Source organism: Scatophagus argus, chromosome 5 (genome assembly GCF_020382885.2).
Source record: "Scatophagus argus isolate fScaArg1 chromosome 5, fScaArg1.pri, whole genome shotgun sequence".
Classification (NCBI taxonomy): Eukaryota; Metazoa; Chordata; class Actinopteri; family Scatophagidae; genus Scatophagus; species Scatophagus argus.
The window spans coordinates 7,723,674-7,743,471 of NC_058497.1; the positions used below are offsets into that span (position 1 = coordinate 7,723,674).

General features: G+C 41.3%; 3 protein-coding genes across 15 annotated transcripts; 1 reads left to right on the top strand and 2 right to left on the bottom strand.

Annotated features, from left to right (window-relative positions):
- The first annotated feature begins 950 nt into the window (after positions 1-950).
- On the top strand, positions 951-8,125 carry LOC124059910 (sodium- and chloride-dependent GABA transporter 2-like). Of its 3 annotated transcripts, none has more exons than XM_046390343.1 (14): positions 951-1,178; positions 1,266-1,400; positions 2,557-2,697; positions 3,064-3,151; positions 3,262-3,394; positions 3,469-3,603; positions 3,681-3,784; positions 3,917-4,041; positions 5,899-6,011; positions 6,095-6,232; positions 6,459-6,561; positions 6,847-6,947; positions 7,102-7,272; positions 7,926-8,125. In XM_046390343.1, exons 1-14 carry the CDS (start codon positions 1,034-1,036, stop codon positions 8,049-8,051), a joined length of 1,758 nt encoding a protein of 585 aa, XP_046246299.1. In that variant the 5' UTR covers positions 951-1,033; the 3' UTR covers positions 8,052-8,125. The 3 variants fall into 3 exon arrangements, with proteins under 3 accessions (XP_046246299.1, XP_046246300.1, XP_046246301.1); XM_046390344.1 differs by having other exon boundaries at positions 7,169-7,272; XM_046390345.1 differs by lacking the exon at positions 951-1,178 and having other exon boundaries at positions 1,265-1,400; positions 2,045-2,697.
- Positions 8,126-8,842: 717 nt separating this feature from the next.
- Positions 8,843-15,036, bottom strand: si:ch211-132b12.7 (uncharacterized protein LOC564531 homolog). 4 transcript variants are annotated; one of them, XM_046390384.1, is made up of 4 exons: positions 14,955-15,036; positions 12,210-12,392; positions 11,612-11,793; positions 8,843-11,138 (listed from the first exon to the last, which is right to left on the bottom strand). In XM_046390384.1, exons 2-4 carry the CDS (start codon positions 12,382-12,384, stop codon positions 10,095-10,097), a joined length of 1,401 nt encoding a protein of 466 aa, XP_046246340.1. In that variant the 5' UTR covers positions 12,385-12,392; positions 14,955-15,036; the 3' UTR covers positions 8,843-10,094. The 4 variants fall into 4 exon arrangements, with proteins under 4 accessions (XP_046246340.1, XP_046246339.1, XP_046246341.1 ...); XM_046390383.1 differs by lacking the exon at positions 14,955-15,036 and adding an exon at positions 14,680-14,948; XM_046390385.1 differs by lacking the exon at positions 14,955-15,036 and adding an exon at positions 14,329-14,670 and having other exon boundaries at positions 8,843-11,135.
- A 433-nt stretch (positions 15,037-15,469) lies between these two features.
- LOC124059944 (cyclin P) lies at positions 15,470-19,377 on the bottom strand. 8 transcript variants are annotated; one of them, XM_046390418.1, is made up of 9 exons: positions 19,165-19,377; positions 18,536-18,661; positions 18,171-18,258; positions 17,813-17,982; positions 17,485-17,583; positions 16,922-17,077; positions 16,527-16,685; positions 16,205-16,383; positions 15,470-16,011 (listed from the first exon to the last, which is right to left on the bottom strand). In XM_046390418.1, the coding sequence occupies exons 1-9, from the start codon at positions 19,216-19,218 to the stop codon at positions 15,843-15,845; spliced, it is 1,200 nt and encodes a 399-aa protein (XP_046246374.1). In that variant the 5' UTR covers positions 19,219-19,377; the 3' UTR covers positions 15,470-15,842. The 8 variants fall into 8 exon arrangements, with proteins under 8 accessions (XP_046246374.1, XP_046246373.1, XP_046246376.1 ...); XM_046390417.1 differs by having other exon boundaries at positions 17,813-17,985; XM_046390420.1 differs by having other exon boundaries at positions 18,183-18,258; positions 19,165-19,376.
- Between the last annotated feature and the right edge of the window lie 421 nt (positions 19,378-19,798).

Genomic DNA, 19,798 nt, shown 5'->3' on the forward strand with positions numbered 1-19,798 from the left:
CTGCAGGATTTTGACAGCTTTCACATCGCAGCTGTGTGGAGGAAGAGTGACAGACAGAGTCTGATAAAGATTATTTTAGGTCTGTTGTGTCAAGGTATTGCAGCATGGACACATTTTTGTCTTACTATTTTTCATAAAGCTGAAAACACATGAGGACTAAATGTAAAGCACAAGAGAAAAACATGATGAAATATCTTGTGTAAAAAGGATATCAAGGTAAAAATCACTGATCAGTTGTCCATTTTGAGATTGTAAAACATTGTTAGACATTTCCACTGAGAATTGGTTAACTGCCCAACCTGTTGCTCATTAAGTAACAGAATTTAACAGAATTACTATAAAGGCAGAGAAAATTTGGGCACAGAGTGTGATGGTTAACAGGAAAATTGGGTTCAGACTGTGCTTTTGGATAATTATGCTGATTAAAGAATGGGCAATGAAAGCCAAGCAAGCAAAGTGGAGGAGAGAGGCCACTGGGGCAGTAAAGTAGAGTTTCTCCTGGCTGTAGCAGGAAATGTTGTCGGGCTGGGCAATGTGTGGAGGTTTCCTTATCTCTGCTACAAAAATGGAGGGGGTGGGTAAATATGATGCTCAGTACTCGTTACCCAAAAACTGTGGTACATTACACGTGTGCATTGTTGTATGCTTTTTAAATTCAGGTGCATTCCTCGTGCCATATCTGGTCTTTGTGGTGACCTGTGGCGTAGCATGGACACATTTTTGTCTTACTATTTTTCATAAAGCTGAAAACACATGAGGACTTAAGCTAAAGCACAAGAGAAAAAAAATGATGAAATGTGTTGTGTAAAAAGGATATCAAGGTTAAAAAAAAAATCACTGATCAGTTGTCCATTTAGAGATTGTAAAACATTGTCAGACATTTCCACTGAGGACTGATTAACTGCCCACCCTGTTGCTCATTAAATAACAGAATTAGGAATTACTATAAAGGCAGAGAAAATCTGGGCACAGAGTGTGATGGTTAACAGGAAGATTGGGTTCAGACTGTGCTTTTGGTTATGCTGAGTAAAAAATGGGCAATGAAAGCCAAGCAAGCAAAGTGGAGGAGAGAGGCCACTGGGGCAGTAAAGTAGAGTTTCTCCTGGCTGTAGCAGGAAATGTTGTCGGGCTGGGCAACGTGTGGAGGTTTCCTTATCTCTGCTACAAAAACGGAGGGGGTGAGTAAATATGATACTCACACTACTTGTTACCCAAAATCTGTGGTACATTACACGTGTGCATTGTTGTATGCTTTCTAAATTCAGGTGCATTCCTCGTGCCATATCTGGTCTTTGTGGTGACCTGTGGTGTACCCCTGTTCCTGCTGGAGACCACCATGGGCCAGTACACCCAGGAGGGTGGCATCACCGCCTGGAGGAAGCTATGCCCTCTGGCAGAAGGTAGAGATGTTTTATTGAGGGTACACAAAGCATTGAAATTCAATGTTTTATTGAACTTCTGTAGTTAGTAGGAGATAGTTTGTGAGATGGTAACACAATACCTACTGTGAAGATAAGTGGAGCGAACACAAATGTAAACACAAATGAGCAAAAAGGTTTCCCTCAGAGATGTGTCATGGCAAACATTGACAAAAGTAAAACATGGCAAAATACTTCAGTTGTGTTGCTGAACAATGAGGTGTGGAGGTGCTACTACTGAACTGTCTGAGGCTGAGTTGCATTGTTGGTAATTTAATTGCATTTAAACGCATAGGACAAAAAAAAAAACATCTCTGCTTAGGCAACATTGATTGGGAACCTTTTTTAAAAGAATAAAAATAATAAAGGCTGTCCATCATGAATCTATCAGTGCTTTAGTGGGGAAACACAAAGATGTATTTTGAGGAAATATAATAATTAACTTCATACTGATGAAGTCACACCTCAAAGTAAGGTCTACGCCACTTGTCAAAAGCTGCTTATTTCTGAAATTATCGGTTTATAGTAGACATGAGAAATTTTTTAAAATTTAATTTAATGTGTACTTTTTCATTTTCTTTTAAATTCCATCCATCCATCCATTTTCTATACCACTTATCCATCAGGATCGAATGGGGGCTGAAACCTATCCCAGCGAGAGGTGGGTTACACCCTGGACTGGTCGCCGGTCAATCGCAGGGCTGACACACAAAGACAGACAACCACACATGCACACACTCATGCCTAGGGGCAATGTAGAGAAGCCAGTTAAACTAATGTGCATGTTTTTGGGATTGTGGGAGGAAGCCGGAGTACCTGGAGAAAACCCACAGAGGCACAGGGAGAACAAGCAAACTGCAAACGGAAGGGCCCAGACCAGGAAAACCTGAAACCTTCTTGCTTTGAGGCGACAGAGTTAACCACTGCACCTCAGTGCCATTCCTTTCTTTTAATTTATCTTTTTAAAATCTATTTATTTTTAGGGAGGATTAATTAGTCCCTGAGAGTGAGTAAGCAGTTTTAGTCTTGGACAGTCAGGTTTCTCTGGGCTTAAACAATAAGGATGCATAAGGAACAATGAACAAAAGGTACTCATAATATTTGTTGATAACAGAAAGAACCATATGTGGCCCTGCAGGTATCGGATATGGTGGGCAGCTGATCCTTTTCTACAGCTGCATGACCTACATCATTATTCTGTCCTGGGCTCTGTTCTACCTGGTGTTCTCCTTTAGCTCCCGGCTACCCTGGGCCACCTGCAATAACTACTGGAACACGGGTAAACTGGACTTTAAGGTGTTTAACAGACCTACACACCTATGTTAGCATGAAGTAATGATGTCATGGTAGCACATACCAACTTCAGTGAACTTTAAGTCAGTTAAAAGATCCTAAATGAAGTCTTGCACTTCCATAAAGTTTAGGAACTCGTGAGGGGCAGATTTAAACAAGAGCTGTCAAAATGAGAGCAACAGAGGCCAAAATAGCCACCAAATTTTAGAAATACTGGACATTACATTCCCTATGATGCAGTTGGATATTTCTTTCATAGATTCTCCCTGCCTGATGGCAAAATTATGACTGAAATGTGCTTTAAGCGGTATATAAATTATTTGTTTCATTTTTTTTCTCACTCTCCTTTCAGATGACTGTTTTGAATTTTCAGCACAAAATAACACCTTTAAACTGACCAACCAAACCAACATAACTTCTGCTGCCACAGAATTCTGGGAGTATGTTTATGTAGACTAACAAACAAGGCCTCAGGACTCTCTTAAATGTGCCAAAATTAGTCCTGATGAGTTTCAGTAACACATTTTGGTCCGTCCTTTTTTCCATTTAGACGACGTGTTCTGGCTATCTCAGGGGGCATTGAGAAGACAGGTAGCATCAGGTGGGAGGTGCTGTTGTGCCTGATTGCAATGTGGATCATCTGCTACTTTTGCATCTGGAAAGGAGTCAAGTCTACAGGAAAGGTATCTATATAAGCCCTAACACCGTGGCAAATGTGAACATTTTTCAGTTGCTGAATGGTTACCATTTTTTCCAGGTGGTGTATTTCACTGCTACCTTCCCCTATGTGATGTTGCTCGTTCTTTTGATCCGTGGACTCTCTCTTCCTGGGGCTCTTCAAGGAGTGGTGTTTTATCTTCTGCCCGAACCCTCACGACTCCAAGACCCTTATGTAATAGCTCAATGATATAATGTGACAGTATAATATTTAGGTGAACAAATGTACTCACTGTCGCTTTGCTTGAACAGGTTTGGATGGAAGCTGGGTCTCAGATCTTCTTCTCATACAGTGTGGGTGTGGGATCCTTAATTGTGCTAGGCAGTTACAACAAATACAATAACAACTGCTATAAGTATGTATTTGTCAATGTGTCACAATGTGTGACTAACATTGCTAAAGTTCTGGCACCCAATAACATATCAAAAGATGACTGACTACACGCTATGAATTCATAAGGTATGCGCATGTTTTTTATGTTTTGTAGAGACTGTCTGTGGCTGTGCTTACTGAACAGTGGCACCAGTGTGGTAGCTGGGTTTGCAGTCTTCTCTGTGCTGGGATTCATGGCTCATGAGCAGGGCGTTCCCATTGCAGAAGTGGCTGAGTCAGGTAGGTACTCAGATCAGGAAGATGCATCACAGCTCTGCACATTCTGTGGCCCAGCAGACGAGGCCTCCGAATTTTAGAAAAACAAATTTTTAACACATGATCACTTTCTAGACATTTTCCAGAGAGAGCTACAGAGGATATTCAATAAGTTGCTCTTTTGCTAGGAACTCTTTCAACATTGAACCCCAAAGCTCAAATGATGATATTTCACATTTTCTTTGACATTTTGCAATGACCTTTATTATACAGTATGAGATGCATACTTTCTACACTCCTAAGCAAGGACGGCTGGTCCTCAAATGTGATGCAAAATAACCAATTTACTAAAAACTACACTTATGTAAATGTATTAAGAACTTGGACTGTACTTGTATTTGGTTTATTTTACATTTTGTGCCTACATGATTTCAGAGGAAAACGTAGTGCTTTTTACTCTCCTACATTTATTTGACAGGTATAGTGATCAGTTACTTAACAGATTAAACTTTCAGGCATTAAAATATGATAGGCTTGTAAAATATCACGAATTGTTAAGATTGTCACATTTCAGATGTCCGTGAGCTAACAGCAACAAGAAGCCTAAAACATCTCACATGGTTTACTTTAAACAGTTTAAGGCCAAGTATCAAGAGTATTTATTGTCATAATGTGAACATAACAAAATTTTGTAGAGATTCCAGGCTAAAGGCACACACATATATAACACAAATACTTAGAAATGAGAAAGAAAGAAGTTGTTTTTAGATAAAAGTCCTAAAAAAATACTACAGTTAATTCATCATCTCAATACTTTTATAATAATGGAGTGCTTTTGCTCTGTTGTACTGGTACTTGTATGTAAGTAAATTATCTTCTTCCGCTGATCTATGATGAGTAAAATCTTTGCTGCCACCTTGAGGACACTCGCAGACATGACAAGCACAGAACCAGTTGTTCAGCCCTGAGCCACTGTGAGCAGTCATAGCTGGTTGTCGTCGCAGCTGCATTTCATGCAGTTTTTCTCCGGTGTGCAGCATCTTTCAAGTACACCCAGACCTCAATGCTGACTCTTTCTGACACGTTTGGTGCATGATTTTGGACAATAAGCCTGGGTGGGTCTGTCCTTGAGGGTTTTCTGTTGTTGGGAAGGAGATAACTGTAGTGTGGTGTCATCTGATGTGACAGGGGGCCACAGAGAGGGCTAGTCTGTAGTTTTGTCCCTCATATGGCAGCTAAGCTTATGCATACAAATTTATTTTCACCGTGTCCTCATGGTCAAGGCCTCAAGTGCACTCATGTTTCGTCACTCTCATCTCTCTTCTCCTCCCAACCCAAATATTTACAGTGCATACACAATCAGACAGACTCCATACTGGTACACGCTACAGTACATTCCCTAAACAATCAGCAAACACTCCTTAGAAATCATTCAATGCTCAGACTCATACTGAAAAATCTCAGACAAAGGTACTTATGTGCTGTAACAATATAATCAACAATATTATAATCAGGCATTTTTCGATATTAAATATTACATTAATGTTTACTGTGTGTTTTTGTTCTCATGACTTTAGAAAATAATGGGACTGTGTCTGCTGTTTTTACTTTTTATTTCTTTTTCCTTTTTTGTCCAGCACTTTTTATCTCTCCCACTAAAAATCTCACTCTTAGAGACTACCCAGTTGCCTCCATCTTAAGAGGCTGAGTGTGTTGCTGTTTGTGTTACTTGGCTGATGATATTTTCAGTGAATCCCCTTCTGGAAGTATTAAGTAAATATTTACATTTACTTAAAAAATAAAAGTTATTGATGCTAAATTGGCTAACTGGCAGATAGTAGAAGGAGGCCAGTCATGCATCACTGCGATATCATTTCTCAGGTCCAGGCTTGGCATTCATTGCATACCCTCAGGCTGTAGCGCTGATGCCTCTGCCCCAACTGTGGTCCATCTGTTTCTTTGTCATGCTCATTCTCTTGGGTCTGGACACACAAGTAAGATGCACACAAACTCTTTTTGGACAAGCGCATTTACATTTGGAGACATGCTTATTTTGTCTCGTCCTTTCTCTGTGCAGTTTGTTGCTGTCGAGGTGGTGATAACATCCATCATAGATATGTTTCCCACAGAATTGCGCAGGGCAGGCCGACGGGAACTTTTACTGCTCCTCTACTGCATCGTATGCTTCTTCTCTCAGATTGTCATGATCACTGAGGTCAGTGTATTGCTGCCAAAATATATCACATTTTATATTATGATTTTGTTCTATCATTATAACAACATGGTTTCAGCTTATAAGGTCATTTTACTAACAAGCTGATATATTGTAATAATTTGAAAAGAAAAAATCATCAACTGAGTTTGACCTATAAAGTAAAGTAAGTAAACAGTATAAAGTAAATAAACCCAGGTCAAATAAATGTCTTGGCTATTGTCCCCAGGGAGGGATGTATGTGTTCCAGCTGTTTGACTACTACGCTTGTAATGGAGTCTGCATCCTCTTTCTCTGTGCGTTTGAAGCCCTGACAATGGGATGGCTATTCGGTAGGTATGCTGTTTTTAAAGGGCACAAATTTACTTCAGACCACCTTAAAGCATTCACAAATGGCAGATTTTAAAAAGACCAAAATCAAAGCAGCAGAGGCTGATGTTGTTGAGACACTAGCTTGTGCATTTCTTCGTCAGAGTCAAAGAAGACATATAATAGATGTCATGGGCTGATTAGTACTCCCAATAAATTTTCAACTGACCTTTATATATGAAAATGAGTTAGTTGTTGAAATTATGAGTTTATCTAATCTGGTTATTGTACACTGTTGTCCTATGAAGGGGCAGAGCGGCTGTATATCATCATAAAGGACATGACAGGTGTGAGTGTCAGCCTGTTTTTTAAAATCTGCTGGTGTTACCTCACTCCTCTGGTCTCACTGGTGAGTTGGGCTTTCATTCTTGTATACACACATCATAAATCTCCAGGTACACTTGAATATGCCTCTTCATTTTATCGTAACCTCTGAATTGTTAAAACGAGATGACATCTTTCTGCTGACGACTACTGAATCTCTCCTCTTACTACATTCCCAGGGCAGTTTCATATGTTCCTTAGTTTGGTACCAGCCTCTGACATTTAACCGCTCGTACGTCTACCCAGGCTGGGCATACACATGTGGCTGGGTTCTGGCCCTCTCCTCCATCCTGCTGTTGCCGGGATGGGCGCTGTATAAGCTGGTTACTGTGACTGGGAATCTGAGTCAGGTGGGACTACTGTGTAATTGCTTATATACTTGATAATTAGTTCAGGAAGAAATGAATTTCCTAATTTAAATCAAATCTTAGAGGGTCTTAAAGGGCCATTCCAACATTATGAAAAACGATGCCATAATCTGGCTGACCTTGGACAGGACTTACATTACAAAAAGGAAATCTATGTTCAGTTCACATACTTTATGGATTCCCTTCAGATTTTAACGAAAACGAACAAAACAAAACAAAATACATGGCATTTGAGCATGTGTCAATAAAAAGCAAAATCCAAGTGTCTGTAGCCAAATGTTACCACCATATGCATGTACATTTATATGCCTCAGGAAGTTTGGCTAAATGACTCAAAGAGTTCTCTAAAACGTCAGAAAAGTTTTGACAGACATGTGACATGGGATGTGAGACGATGATGATGATAATTGGAGTGAAGGTCTTTAAAAGTGTAACATGTTTAGGTTTAAGACTCAAACTCTGCATCTTACAAGTGCAGCACTGGGGACAAACTACGTTCTCCATACTAACTATTTCTTAATGATGTGTCACAACTGCAACATTGCATTTAAAATGATTATGCAAATACCTAAAAACAATGTGATAGCACTGTTGTATCACGTTTCAGTGACTTAATCCCTCTTTCGATTTCTTAGCGTTTCCGTCATCTGTGCCGCCCGGACCCTGAGCACTCCCTGTGTCAGAACACAGAAATGGAGCTGCAGCACATCTGTGGGGGAGATCAGCCAGCTCACTGTCAGCTGATAAGAAACATCACTTGATCCTTAAACTGTTTGTTAACTGCTTTTATGTGTTCCACAACTAAGATTTAGCACTGAGCACGCTGATCGTTGTTCTGATTCTAAAAAACAAATAAATAAATAATTGCAATTTAAAAAACACGAGAAACATACATGATTCAAAAATAAATGATAATTTGCAAAATGCTGTTGAAATTTCAAGAGACTTATACTGTTCCTAAACTGTCAAATAAACTGTTTTCATAGCTTCCAGGAGCAGAGTAAAGCACCTACATGTGTTTTCCACATGTACTTCACTATTTCTGTGACGCTTTTCAGTTTCCATGGCTGCTGGGTTAATTCAAGGTGACGCAAACTCACTGTAAGACTAGAATTTGAGTTGGTTGTTTACCTTGAGGCATCAGCTTAAGCTGAAACTCAATATCAAAAAAGAGGGGGAAAAGCCCGAGCCTGTGGTGGTCTAACAGGAGAACAGAAGGCCCCTTCTCCTCATGGTCATCCCGGGGGAGAGGAGGAGGGTGGACAGACTTCTTGAAGAGACTCAGGATACAAATGGATCTGACTTTGTTAAGCATTGCTGTTCTTCTTCTTCTACTGTCTGTTTAGAGTAAATTCATAGAAAGAAAAAAAAAAAAAACACCAAGTCAAATCCATCCTGTGTTCACATGTTTGGCCAATAAAGTTGATTCTCACAGAAAAGAAAGCAAATTCTAAAGCGCAGATGCTTCACACACAGCTTCAACCACATATTCGCTGATGCAACGTTACAATGAAATGAGATTTAATTTGAAAAGATTCATATGATAGCCTGAAAAAGTATATTCTTGGCTTTATTTAAATACCTTAAAATGACAACAAATACACCGTATAAACCACTTTAGACTTCAGAAATGCGTGCATTGCTGGCAGTGCTATCTGTCATATGCTCAAGCAAAGAACAAACACATGCATATAACCACTTAGTCAGCTTACTTCTGTACTTACTCTCTCAAACTCGCAATGCAAACTGTTCCTAATCTATGAAATCATCTGCCCATCTAAAACAGAGGATCACGACTTGGTGCAGTAAAGACAATATCATCAATGTGAAGGCAGACAATGAAGTTGCTGCACGAGAGCAAATGGGATAACTGATTATCTAGGGATGCTGTGTTGAATTCATACAGTCTATTACTGAATTACTGTTGTTAGCAAAAAGAACAAACACTTCTGTGTACCAAATTAGTATGACGACTTTTGATGATGAGTCCCAGAAAAAGTCAAGTGAAAAAGGTTTTAAGGCTTTGTTGAAAAGCGTCTGGATGGTCCACGCAGCAGTCCAGTGTAGTGCACCTTGTGATGTTGCAGAGAAATTTCCACTGAGCGCCCAGTTTGTGCCTCAAGTACAAGGTTTCCTTAAAGTGCCATAGTTTTGGGAGTCTTCAGCCTTAGCTGTGTCACTCTGAAGGCAGCGATCGTATTTATCGCCATGTTTGGACTGCTGAGTCTCCCTCAGGAAAAGCAGATTATAAGAAACCATTTTCTTTACGTTCACCTACCAGGAGATGGGTTTATTCACCTTTTCCCTGAATTTAGATGGTGTGATGGAGAAATGACCAACTGGACAGATTATACTGTAGCTGTCAACACTGCATTAAGTGCTGTCTGAACATAAGGCAATTTCCTCTGCCTCCTGGGGAAACACATTTTATTTTCACATAATTCTTTAAGTGGCTCACAAGCAGAGACCCTCTACTCAACTGCATGGTTCCATAATGTCTGCAGTGGTGATATAAGATGGTGCCTTAGGACTGAATCTCACCTGACTACATTAATTATACATCAGCTTTCAGATGTCCAACACTTAATTCTGGTGTAGTAAGTAAGGCACCTGGAAACAAAATTTGTAATGCAGCATGTACAGTAACAACTAAGCTCAAGTCATCATTTGATTTCCATTGACCTGCAGAGATATTATCCCTATAAAACTAGATTTAAATAGCCAAGGATAAATCATTAAAACCAAACTACTGGTTCTCCACTGACCAGCCCTGAGTACTCCCTTTAAAGGCACTGCAGACTGTGCTAACCAGTAGAACTGTCAGGAGGCATAAAGGTGACTTTCTCTGAAGATTTAGAACCGGCCTCGAGCTTGCTACCTTGTCCTGAGTGAGACTGCTGCGGCACAGGACAATGCCGGTTTTGGTCTGCGATAGTAGTCAGAAACTGAGGACGTGGAACCTCTGAGTTTTCAGCAGCCTGTGAGACATTGGCGTCACCTGCTGAAATACTCTCTGTTTGACTGGTAGAATCTGGATGACATGGCATTTGTAAATTCTGCAGTATTTTATGGTTGGGGTAGCTGCCAGACTCTGCCATTGACTGGTGTAGATGTTCCCAGGCTGTGATACCTCTCACGCTGCAGCCGGGGTTGCTGGCAGCCTGGCACAGTAGCTCTGTGTGCTGGCGAAGTTGGACGATGTCCCGCTCGGTGGCGTTGCTCTGGCGAAGCAGCTCCTTTGTGCGCAGTGTAATGTCCAGCAGACCTGACTGTCTGAGGATTTCTACAGTGTTGTGGAAACGGCGGTGGCGAGTAATGTTGCTGCCGTTTATGTGAAGTCCTCTGGTTGAGGGGAAGGAGGAAGTGGCGTATAGACTGGACTCAGATGAGGAGCCCTGGCTCGAGGAGACACAAGTGAGACTGGAGGAGGATACGCTATCTGTGGTTGAAGAGGAACATGGAGGCCCAGAGGTTATTAGTGCTAATTTGGGCTGCTTATAAAGGTGCTGCTCAAGCAGACTCCTTGTCACAGGTGTGTCTCCACTGTTGTGTTCTATGCACACCCTCTTGCTCAAATTCTGGGATTCATCATTCATTGAAGATTTATCAGGCGGCTTCTTGCTGGGATGTGGGGCAATGCGAGGGTAGGAGTTGAGAATTGGTAGGTAAGCGCCATTTATTATCTTCTCTGTGGTGTTGGACTTCTGAGATGATGGTTTGTGGAGCTGAACAGAGGCCAGCAGCAAGCTAGGCTGCTGTAAAAGGATCATGTGGGTAGCGCCAGGACTAGCAGTCTCCCTGCTTCCATTTCTCAGGGGTAACTGACCTCTGTCCTGGATCATGTCCTGCTGGTGAGAGACACAGATAAAACATGGACCCAAATAGCAGTATAGGATGGAGGAGTATGCGTAAATTTTATCTATTACAAAGTAATCAAACTTTAAGATAGGGGAATTTTAAATTATTCTTGTTCTTCCCTGCTCTTGCATAAAGATACATAATGAAAAGTCTGAAGTCTTTTAGTAAAACAGCACAATGGCAAACTTTTTGGTTTTAATAGTTCAAGAAATAAAAAGGCCATTCCTTTTGCAATAGAAGTCGACCTGACCTACTTCTGATATTTTTGCAACCTATTTTATATCATTGTCTCTTAATAAATCCTCCATTTCATTCTTCAGCTCTCCACTTGGCTCAGTCTCTCACTGCTTCTCTTGTTGTGGCCAGTGGTCTCCCTTGGGAACACCTGATTTCTTACTTTTCTATACACAGTTTAATAGAATCAGTATCAGCAGTGTGTATTCCTAATCTACTCCTTTCTTACCTTGATGATGTATATGCTTGAGAGTTCACGGACTGTTGGCATGAGGGTGGGATTTCCAGGACTGTCTTGCCCAAGTTTTTGGTTTTGACCCGGCCGTGAAGTTTCTGCATGCTCGCGTCCTCTAGACTGGCTTTTGTTGCTCCGCCGGTCTTCCACATCTGTCTGCTGCCAGTCTGAGCCGTCTGCAGAGACGTTAGAACAGAGTGAACGGAGAAATGCTGACTGATACAGAGTAAAGCCAAGCTCAAAGCGAGAGTTGAACTTCCGTGCCCTTTTTTTCACAGCATCTTGCTATTACTACCTTGTGTCATGCATACACTTACTTTCTAAACAAAGAAAAAGAAGAGGGACAAACATGCAGTAATATTTTCATACTATAATTCATGAATGCACAACTTAATCAAGTTGAGCCTGAAATTCAGCACAACAACCTCTTTGTCATTGCTTTCTTTCCAACTGATGAAAATGTTTGCCCTATTCAGCTCTCATAATTATCACTGCTTGAGCTGACTTGTAAATGGGAGTGTATGGGACAAAGCCCTCGGGAATAAAACATGGCATACGGTGATCCTCTGTGGGTATTGCCACATTTACTTACCAGAGTAGCCAGAGTCCTTTTCTGAACTGCAGCGGGAGTCTCGTCCATTGGAGTCGACTGTGTATTCAGTATTACGTATTGCCAGCAAAGTCGTGCTGTTGCTCTTATCTTTAGCATTCTTGCTGGATGTAGCACAAAGACTGTGCTTGCTCAAGCCAGGCTGTTCCTTTGGCATACTGGACCCTAATGAGAAAACAGAAGCTATTTAGACTGTCTCCGGTAAAACAAAACAATGCTTTGCTTTCATGAGACAGAGATCTGTGGATCTGTGTTAGATCTGTGTTTGACCGGTGATCTTCCCTGGTCAAACCCTGCATATCACTCACTGCATGCTGGGAGAGGATCCATCAGTACAGACATTTTTCCTTTATCTTTTTTTTAAGAAAAATTCTTTTAGATACAAAATCCATAAAAATAAACAACACTGCTATTGGCTCACAATTATTTATGAAGTTATTTTTTATTTATTTTTTTTAACTAGTTTCATTTGAAGCAATGCACATTTTCAGCACGTCATGGTTGAAATACCTTGAATAATAATAATAATAAAAATAGGGTTGAACAGTTCATGTTGCTTCTCCTCTCTTTACTGTTATGCAGTAAGTAAATGCATTTGCCTGGATTCGTTCTTCATCTGTTTCTGCAGTCGGCTGCACAACGAGTTGATGGGATTTTATTAGTGTTAACAATGTTTTTTTTCCCATGTCAATATACAAAGGCACAACTTCCAGCAGAGCGTTTGCATTTGGGGGGGGTGTAACCGAGGCAACTTATGCATTCGCCATCATGTGCATACCCTCTGTCAATACCTCAGAGGCCAACTCTGCAAAAAGGATCACTTACGCATTTTTGATATTAAGGTCTAGTACACTATAAAGTATATAATCACATAAACTACACTGCCCTGAGTATGCGTATGAGGTGGATTTGCAAATATTTTAACTGAATCCAGCACCAAAACTCTAGCTGCATATCTAAATTTTGTTTAAGTTTATGATAAATTTGAAGAAAACAAACACAAATAAGAGTACAGACCTTTCCCACTGTTCGTGTACATGTGCACCTACAGGGAGCCAATGCAATGCAAGGGTCACACGTAAACAGAGAGATCAAACTTACTACATCATTTGTATTTCTGTTTTTGTGAGATTACTGAAGCTGAATTTATTACTCATTACTCTCTCATATTTAAAGAGTTATATATATGTAACGTAAATAAGAAAATGACGGGTAATTACGCTATGTTGCATACAAGGATAACAGCCCTTAGCTAATGCTTCCAATTGCAGAAACTTGAGATACAGTTTGTCAAGCAATCAGTGCAATTCAATAGTCTTTCATACACTCCTTTGTTGCGACTTCCTGTGATGTCTTTGAGGAGTTGCCATTTCTGTACCTGATGGCCAAAGTGCAAATCCAAAAACAGAAGAACACGTAGCACACAGGGGTCTGAATCAGATGGGGAAATTCTCAGCTAGACCCCCTTTTTTAGTTGACCCCGACTAACACCTACTATTCCTCTGTGCTCTCCATTATGAGTTCTTAGTCTCCAAGTAGGAAAGTATGGGTTTGCTCCAAGGACACAACAATGCAGTAAAGAACTTGATATCTCAAGTCTGCTACAAAATCTACACTGCAGCAACATGTAACACTTCAGTGCTCTGCCCCCTTGATAAACACCGCGTCTCCCTTTTCATAGAAAATTCCATCTGTCCTGCAAGTTTACTAGTTTGTTTTGTTGTCATTTGTGCACGCTCAAGCCGTGCTTCTGATATTTACATAGGCAGTTGTGGTTCCCTGAAGGCAGCATAGCTGGCCCTCGCCTGAAACAGCAGCTCCCCTCCTCCCCCCTCTATTATGTAACACTCAACTTTGAGTCCAGCCCTGTCTCACTTCCTCTCACATTCACCGTAAAACGCACACAAAAATCACATAATATAATCAAAGTGGTCGACATTTAAATGACATTAAGGGTGGTTAACAACCTGGCAGCCACATGAAAGATGAAAAAGTTCAAAAAGAGTAAAAGAGCTTTAATAAGAAGTAAAGAGATTGAGGAGTATCACATCCCTTCCAAAGCCAATGCATTTATTAGCTCTATCTGCAGTGGAAAACTTACCTTCAAATGTAAACGGCCAATTATTTACAATAACGGTCGTTTTCCCCCTTATGCTCTGTTTTAGTGCGCCGAGCAACGCTTTCGTTCGGCCGTAGTGTCATGTTAAAAGTATTATCTGTCAGAGTACCAGTATCAAATGATTATTTTTCCTCTTTGTCAAATATGCCGTGTGATTCGGTGATGTCTGTCAATGTAATCTGTTTTACAAATAACCATATCCGGTAATTTCCAAAATAAAATGTACTTTTCAGGACAAAAATAACGTTTTGCAAGTAACAGCAACTACTTCGCCAGCATACAGCGCAAGTAAGAGACGTTACCTCGAGTTTGAATTCCTCAGACAGTATTTACCTTTACATTTATCCGACAGCGACAACTTTCACCCTTTTGTTTCGAAATCCTTTTGTCTCATTCTAGTCAGGGCGGAAGAGTGGCTCGCTTGACTCCGCCGTTTGACGTAACGACAAAATGTTGAAAAAAAGTAAAAACAAATACAAAAAATATAAGACAAACATAATCAATATCGCAACGCTATATCATTCGATCCTGCATGCGGGCACAAGACAGACACACAATAGTCCACTGATGATACAATTCATCTTGATGATTATAATTTTGTGCGTTACCTTAAATGAACCTACGGTCGTCTGTTGGACCAACAAAGAAACGATCCCTCTCGGCGAGTTTATCGTCCATTGGTCCATGAGACAACTACGACAGCCAATCAGAAATTGGTGCACGTTCAGCGACGGGATAGAACAACCACACCGTGCAATAAACAAAGAGACATAGCTTGCTAAAATGTGCTTAAGAATTTTAACTGTTATATTTAGTCTTGTTGGGTTTTATCTGAAACAGTATATATGTATACAATACGTATGGTGTGCAAAATGTCTGCGTTTCTTTACATTTTCTGAAAAGAAAATAAAGTTATGCTGTAACAGCTGTCTGACATTCTCCACAGTCACTTCTTGGAGTCAGTCAGCTGTCTCAGCATGCTTGCACATGTGAGCAGGAGGAGCCAAAAGAAAACGCAGCCATGCAGTCAGGTGGCTTTGCTGTCATGCGGATGTGTAGTCACAGCCCGCTCGACTTGCAGAAATTGCATATGAGCAAAACAAACAACTGAAACTCAAAAATGTTGCAGCAGACACTTTATTCTTATATTAAAACTTTAGAAAAACTCGATCAACATTCTCTTCATCACTGACAAGACAAGGACACATTAATAGAATTCAAATATTTTCTAAATTGGCTGCAAGATAAGATCATAAAACAGATGTGCCACTCAGTTGGCCCAATCACACACATGCAAAGTGCATGCAGCTTTTTGTCAAACAAGGTTTGGCATCAAAAATCACATTTCTTTCTCACCCATTTCCATGGAAACTCCTCAGGAGCCATAGCAAATAAAGTACAGCCTTAGAAGAGTGAAGTTCTTGGATGATACTCGTCTAGCATCTCTATCTTAAAGCTTTGGGATACAAATAATATGTTTTTTGGAAGCAGGAATGTCAAGTGCATAATCCCAACAGACCAGAGGCATTCTTTAGACCCGGGTGTCTGCTGACATGCATCATCTCTGGGGAGGAGAATTTAATAAAAGTAGCACAGGTCTCTTGGGCATGGGCCTTGGCTGCAGCACTGGCCAGAATGTGCATGATCCTCAGCAGGACAGTCTCACTGAAGAAAACAAACAAACAAACAAACAAAAAAAAAAAAAATCACAACACATCTATTTGTGAAATTGACTGGTAGGATGGATGTGGACTAATTACTTGAGCTCAGTGACATTAGTGTTGATCATGGCAGGGTAAAGGCTTTCAAAATGGCAGTGTGGCTAAGGGGAGCGCACCTTATGAGCAAAGATACACACCTGCCGACATGGATGCTGGAGGCCAGACACCAGGCAGCCTCCCCTTCTGGTGTTGGGGGCTCCTGCAGAACCTGGCGGGCCAAGCAGAGGGCTGCTCCCGCCAGCTGCACAGGCAGAAAGACCACACACTGACCCTCCAGGAGGGACAGCTCCAGCAGGTAACGGGCCATCCACACCACCTGGTGGTACAGACGACACTTCTGATCTCTGCATACTGAAAAATGACTCCACTGACACATTGTGAGGATGGTTCTATTAAAATTTTGGAAAACATTTAACTGGACAAAAAAAACAAACAAACAAACACATGATGTAGAGCTACCTTAGTGCTGCAGCGAGCAACAGAGGCAAGTAGAAAGAGGAAATGCAGAGGAGGACAGTAGGACAAATCAAACTTGAGCCCACAGAGGACTTTGCGCTCCATTCGTAGCAGCTGATGTTTAGTGTAGGTATGGTCCATCAAGTAACAGAGTCCAGAAACCTGGAGGAAGGACAAAAAAAAAATGAATATTTGCCTTTGGGGGAAAAAGCATGATTAATCTCCCATTTATCAATTGCCATATCTGAGCATCTAAGTCGCATACTGAAACAACATTTGCTCTACTTCAGCGAGCAACAGACCATTCATGGATTATTTAGATATGTGAGCAGACACCACACACAATCAAGCCAGTTAACATACTGCATCTTTACAGGAAGAGAGCTGAGCCAATGTACCTCAGGCAGGAGACATTCTTCCTTCTTTGCAGCGAGGAAGAGACAAACCATTCCGAGGAGCTGCAGGTTGGCTGTGGTCACCTTGATCTGACGCAGGGAGCGGTTAAGAAGGTGTATGGCCAGATAGAGAGTCTCGGCCTGAAAATGCATCATCTCCTGGTAGGATATAAACAGGACATTCAAGATTCAGAAGTATTCACAAAAAATATATTCTCATTTTAAAACCACAAGATGTGTTTTGCACAGCTTAAACAATCATTAATTCTTCTAGGACAGAGCCAGGCTAGCCATATCCCCAGTTCCCAGTCATTTTGCTAGGCTAAGCAGCTTTTGGCTATAGTTTAATGTTCACCGTAAATACGTGACAGGTATCAAGCTTCTCACCTAACTTTCTGCAAGCAAGTGAAAAGGTGCATTTGCTAAAATGTCGAGCTATTCCTTTAATGTAGCCTCATTAATTTTTGATTTTCCCAATAGGCTATCCAACTCAAGTGTTCCCTTTGGCAATCAAAACAAATAAAGACATCCTCCATCCACAACCCTCCATCTACAGTGAGACTTACATGAACTTGAATGAGCCAGTCTACCAGGACAGCACGAGTGACATCAGTGAAATGCTGGGGCAGGTCAGCGTTGGGAAAAGAGTTTTGTGACTGAGTTCTCTGCAGGGTGAAGCCAGAACACAGGAGGCATACACTAAACATTTTTTTAAAAAGAGATACAGTGTAGTAAGTGTTTGCACCAATCGTATTGGTCACCCCTCTTGTATGTCTTAAGTGACAGTCTGCATATGGAACATTTTAGTGATAATGTTCCTGCCTTAAAGAAAAGATGAGGAATGTCAGATAAACACTTGAAGCTGTTTATGAGGTGATGTTCATGATGTCTCACCACCATATCCAAGAACATGTCCCAGGCATATGTCCGGTCCCCTACGAGGCCCAGCTTCTCCAGTGCAATCTCCACCTCACGGCGCAGCAAGCTGGGCACCAGAGCCTGTAGGCTGTGAAGACCCTGCAGCCCAAGAGGGTGAAGAAGCACAGGCATCTCCACACACCCATCTGCTACGCAGGACAAGAAGGAGGTCAAGGAGGAATAACAACGTGCAAGCAAATCATTTTTCACTTGCGTTTTGCAACTTTTGTAGTGGACTGTTCATGCTGTGCTGGATGTCAACACTGGCAACATATTGTTTAAAGTAGACAAAAGGAGAAGGAGACACTGGTGTAAAAAGCACATTAAACCTTACTGATTACACTACCAGCTGGGTGTGTTTGACTGTCTTCATTGAACCCCATGATTATGTCTTCACTTGTCTGCGTCAATAACCTCCTTTCCTGCGAACAGACAATGCTTTACACATCAGTGCAACATGCATGTGCAACTAGGATCGTAAACGTAATGACAAAGAAAAAAAAACATTCCTAGCTGATGTTCTGATCCGTTACTGCACGGTGCAAGCCATTCACATCCAAACAGCATTCCTTTAAACACTTTGTCATTATATAAAGCCAATATGCTGAGAAAAGAAGCTAAAACAGGTGCTTATATGTGAGACAAACTGAAGGATGTATTGGGTGGGTGAAGATGACAAGCAGGAAGGAGAAGGCGTACCCATCTGCTTTCTGTCTCCATTTTGACAGGGGCCATCCTGGAGTCATCTGATTCTACAGGCTGCCAGCGATCTATCGGCCCACAGGCATTAGCCCAAGTTCTTAATGGGGCTCGCCTCTCATCCGCCTGCAGGCACAACAGAAAGTCTTTGTACAGATACCAATGTGAAGTGGGACACTTAAAAACTTGCATCGCAAGCACAACCAAGGCAAAAACAAGTCTAGGGTCTTTCATGGTGACTGTAGGTGGCTGCACTTCATTCTCTGTAGGACGTCAGTTATCAGTGGACAGTAATGCCATGAAATGCATGTCCTTAAAGAGTAGTGCATGGCCATCAATGTCCTATTTGAGCCATCTAATCAGGAGGCCCCTCCACACCTGGGATCATGGCAAGTGACTGCAATAAGTTGAGCGTTTTAATCGGTTGTTTTCTGTTAATTCCTCCAACAGATTCAACAAATTAAATACCCTCATCCCATCAATTCTTGGGAAATTAACTGAGCAGTGAAGAGGGAAAGACTGAACAGAAAACTATCTGCCAGTTTGTACCCCTCTTGAAAACACTTTTAATTTTCTTCATAAAATATGATTAAGGTTGTCTCTGTTGAGCCCGCCGAGCAGTTGCTCACCTTCTTGTGTAAGTCCAGCAGGGGCTTGGAGTCGCAGAAACCAGTCCTGGCCATGGCCGCTCACAGCCGCAGACGGAGTTCCTGTGTCGGGCCGCTGCAGCTACTTATCCACGGGATGTCGGCGGAGGCCTGGGGCAGACAGAGCAGCCATGCCGCTCGGACTGGGGCTGATAAAGACAGGTGGGCCACACTGATTGGGGTGGGGACACCGGTGTCAAGGTGGACAGGTTAAGACTACGACTTCCGGTCGACGTTTGAAAAGTATATTGCGTTTTGCACAACAAACTTTCTTTTCGTTTCTCCGTATGATTTTTTTAACGCTACTTACATAATATGAATCGAAGTGAAATAGCTTCCCATAGGAATATTTCATCAAAGTTTGCTGGCTACAGAAAACGTTTCGTTACGTCTCAAACCATACCTTCTCACCTCACGTTATGTGCTTTGGCGACATTAATTGGAAATTAATGCTCATTATCTGCACAGTCTTTTACAATCTGCTATTCCAAAGTATATCATGAACATATTCAAGGTGATAGATTGTTTTGATCACCTTTACTTACACATTTGATGAAGGCAGAATAATGGAAATAGAAATATTTCTTTTCCTATATCTAATAAAACCCTGCTTGCT

What these genes read in the sequence shown, in the direction of transcription:
- si:ch211-132b12.7 (XM_046390384.1), bottom strand. Translation starts at nt 12,384, where the DNA reads ATGCCAAAGGAACAGCCTGGCTTGAGCAAGCACAGTCTTTGTGCTACA. An exon ending in AAAGGACTCTGGCTACTCTG is followed by an intron (nt 11,794 to 12,209) that starts GTAAGTAAATGT and finishes ACGTCTCTGCAG; the next exon opens with ACGGCTCAGACTGGCAGCAG. An exon ending in CAAGCATATACATCATCAAG is followed by an intron (nt 11,139 to 11,611) that starts GTAAGAAAGGAG and finishes GTCTCTCACCAG; the next exon opens with CAGGACATGATCCAGGACAG.
- LOC124059944 (XM_046390417.1), bottom strand. Translation starts at nt 19,218, where the DNA reads ATGGCCAGGACTGGTTTCTGCGACTCCAAGCCCCTGCTGGACTTACAC. An exon ending in TGCTGGACTTACACAAGAAG is followed by an intron (nt 18,662 to 19,164) that starts GTGAGCAACTGC and finishes TTGTGCCTGCAG; the next exon opens with GCGGATGAGAGGCGAGCCCC. An exon ending in TTGCTCGCTGCAGCACTAAG is followed by an intron (nt 16,384 to 16,526) that starts GTAGCTCTACAT and finishes CTGTACCACCAG; the next exon opens with GTGGTGTGGATGGCCCGTTA.
- LOC124059910 (XM_046390343.1), top strand. Translation starts at nt 1,034, where the DNA reads ATGGGCAATGAAAGCCAAGCAAGCAAAGTGGAGGAGAGAGGCCACTGG. An exon ending in GAGTCAAGTCTACAGGAAAG is followed by an intron (nt 3,395 to 3,468) that starts GTATCTATATAA and finishes CATTTTTTCCAG; the next exon opens with GTGGTGTATTTCACTGCTAC. An exon ending in TCTTGGGTCTGGACACACAA is followed by an intron (nt 6,012 to 6,094) that starts GTAAGATGCACA and finishes TTCTCTGTGCAG; the next exon opens with TTTGTTGCTGTCGAGGTGGT.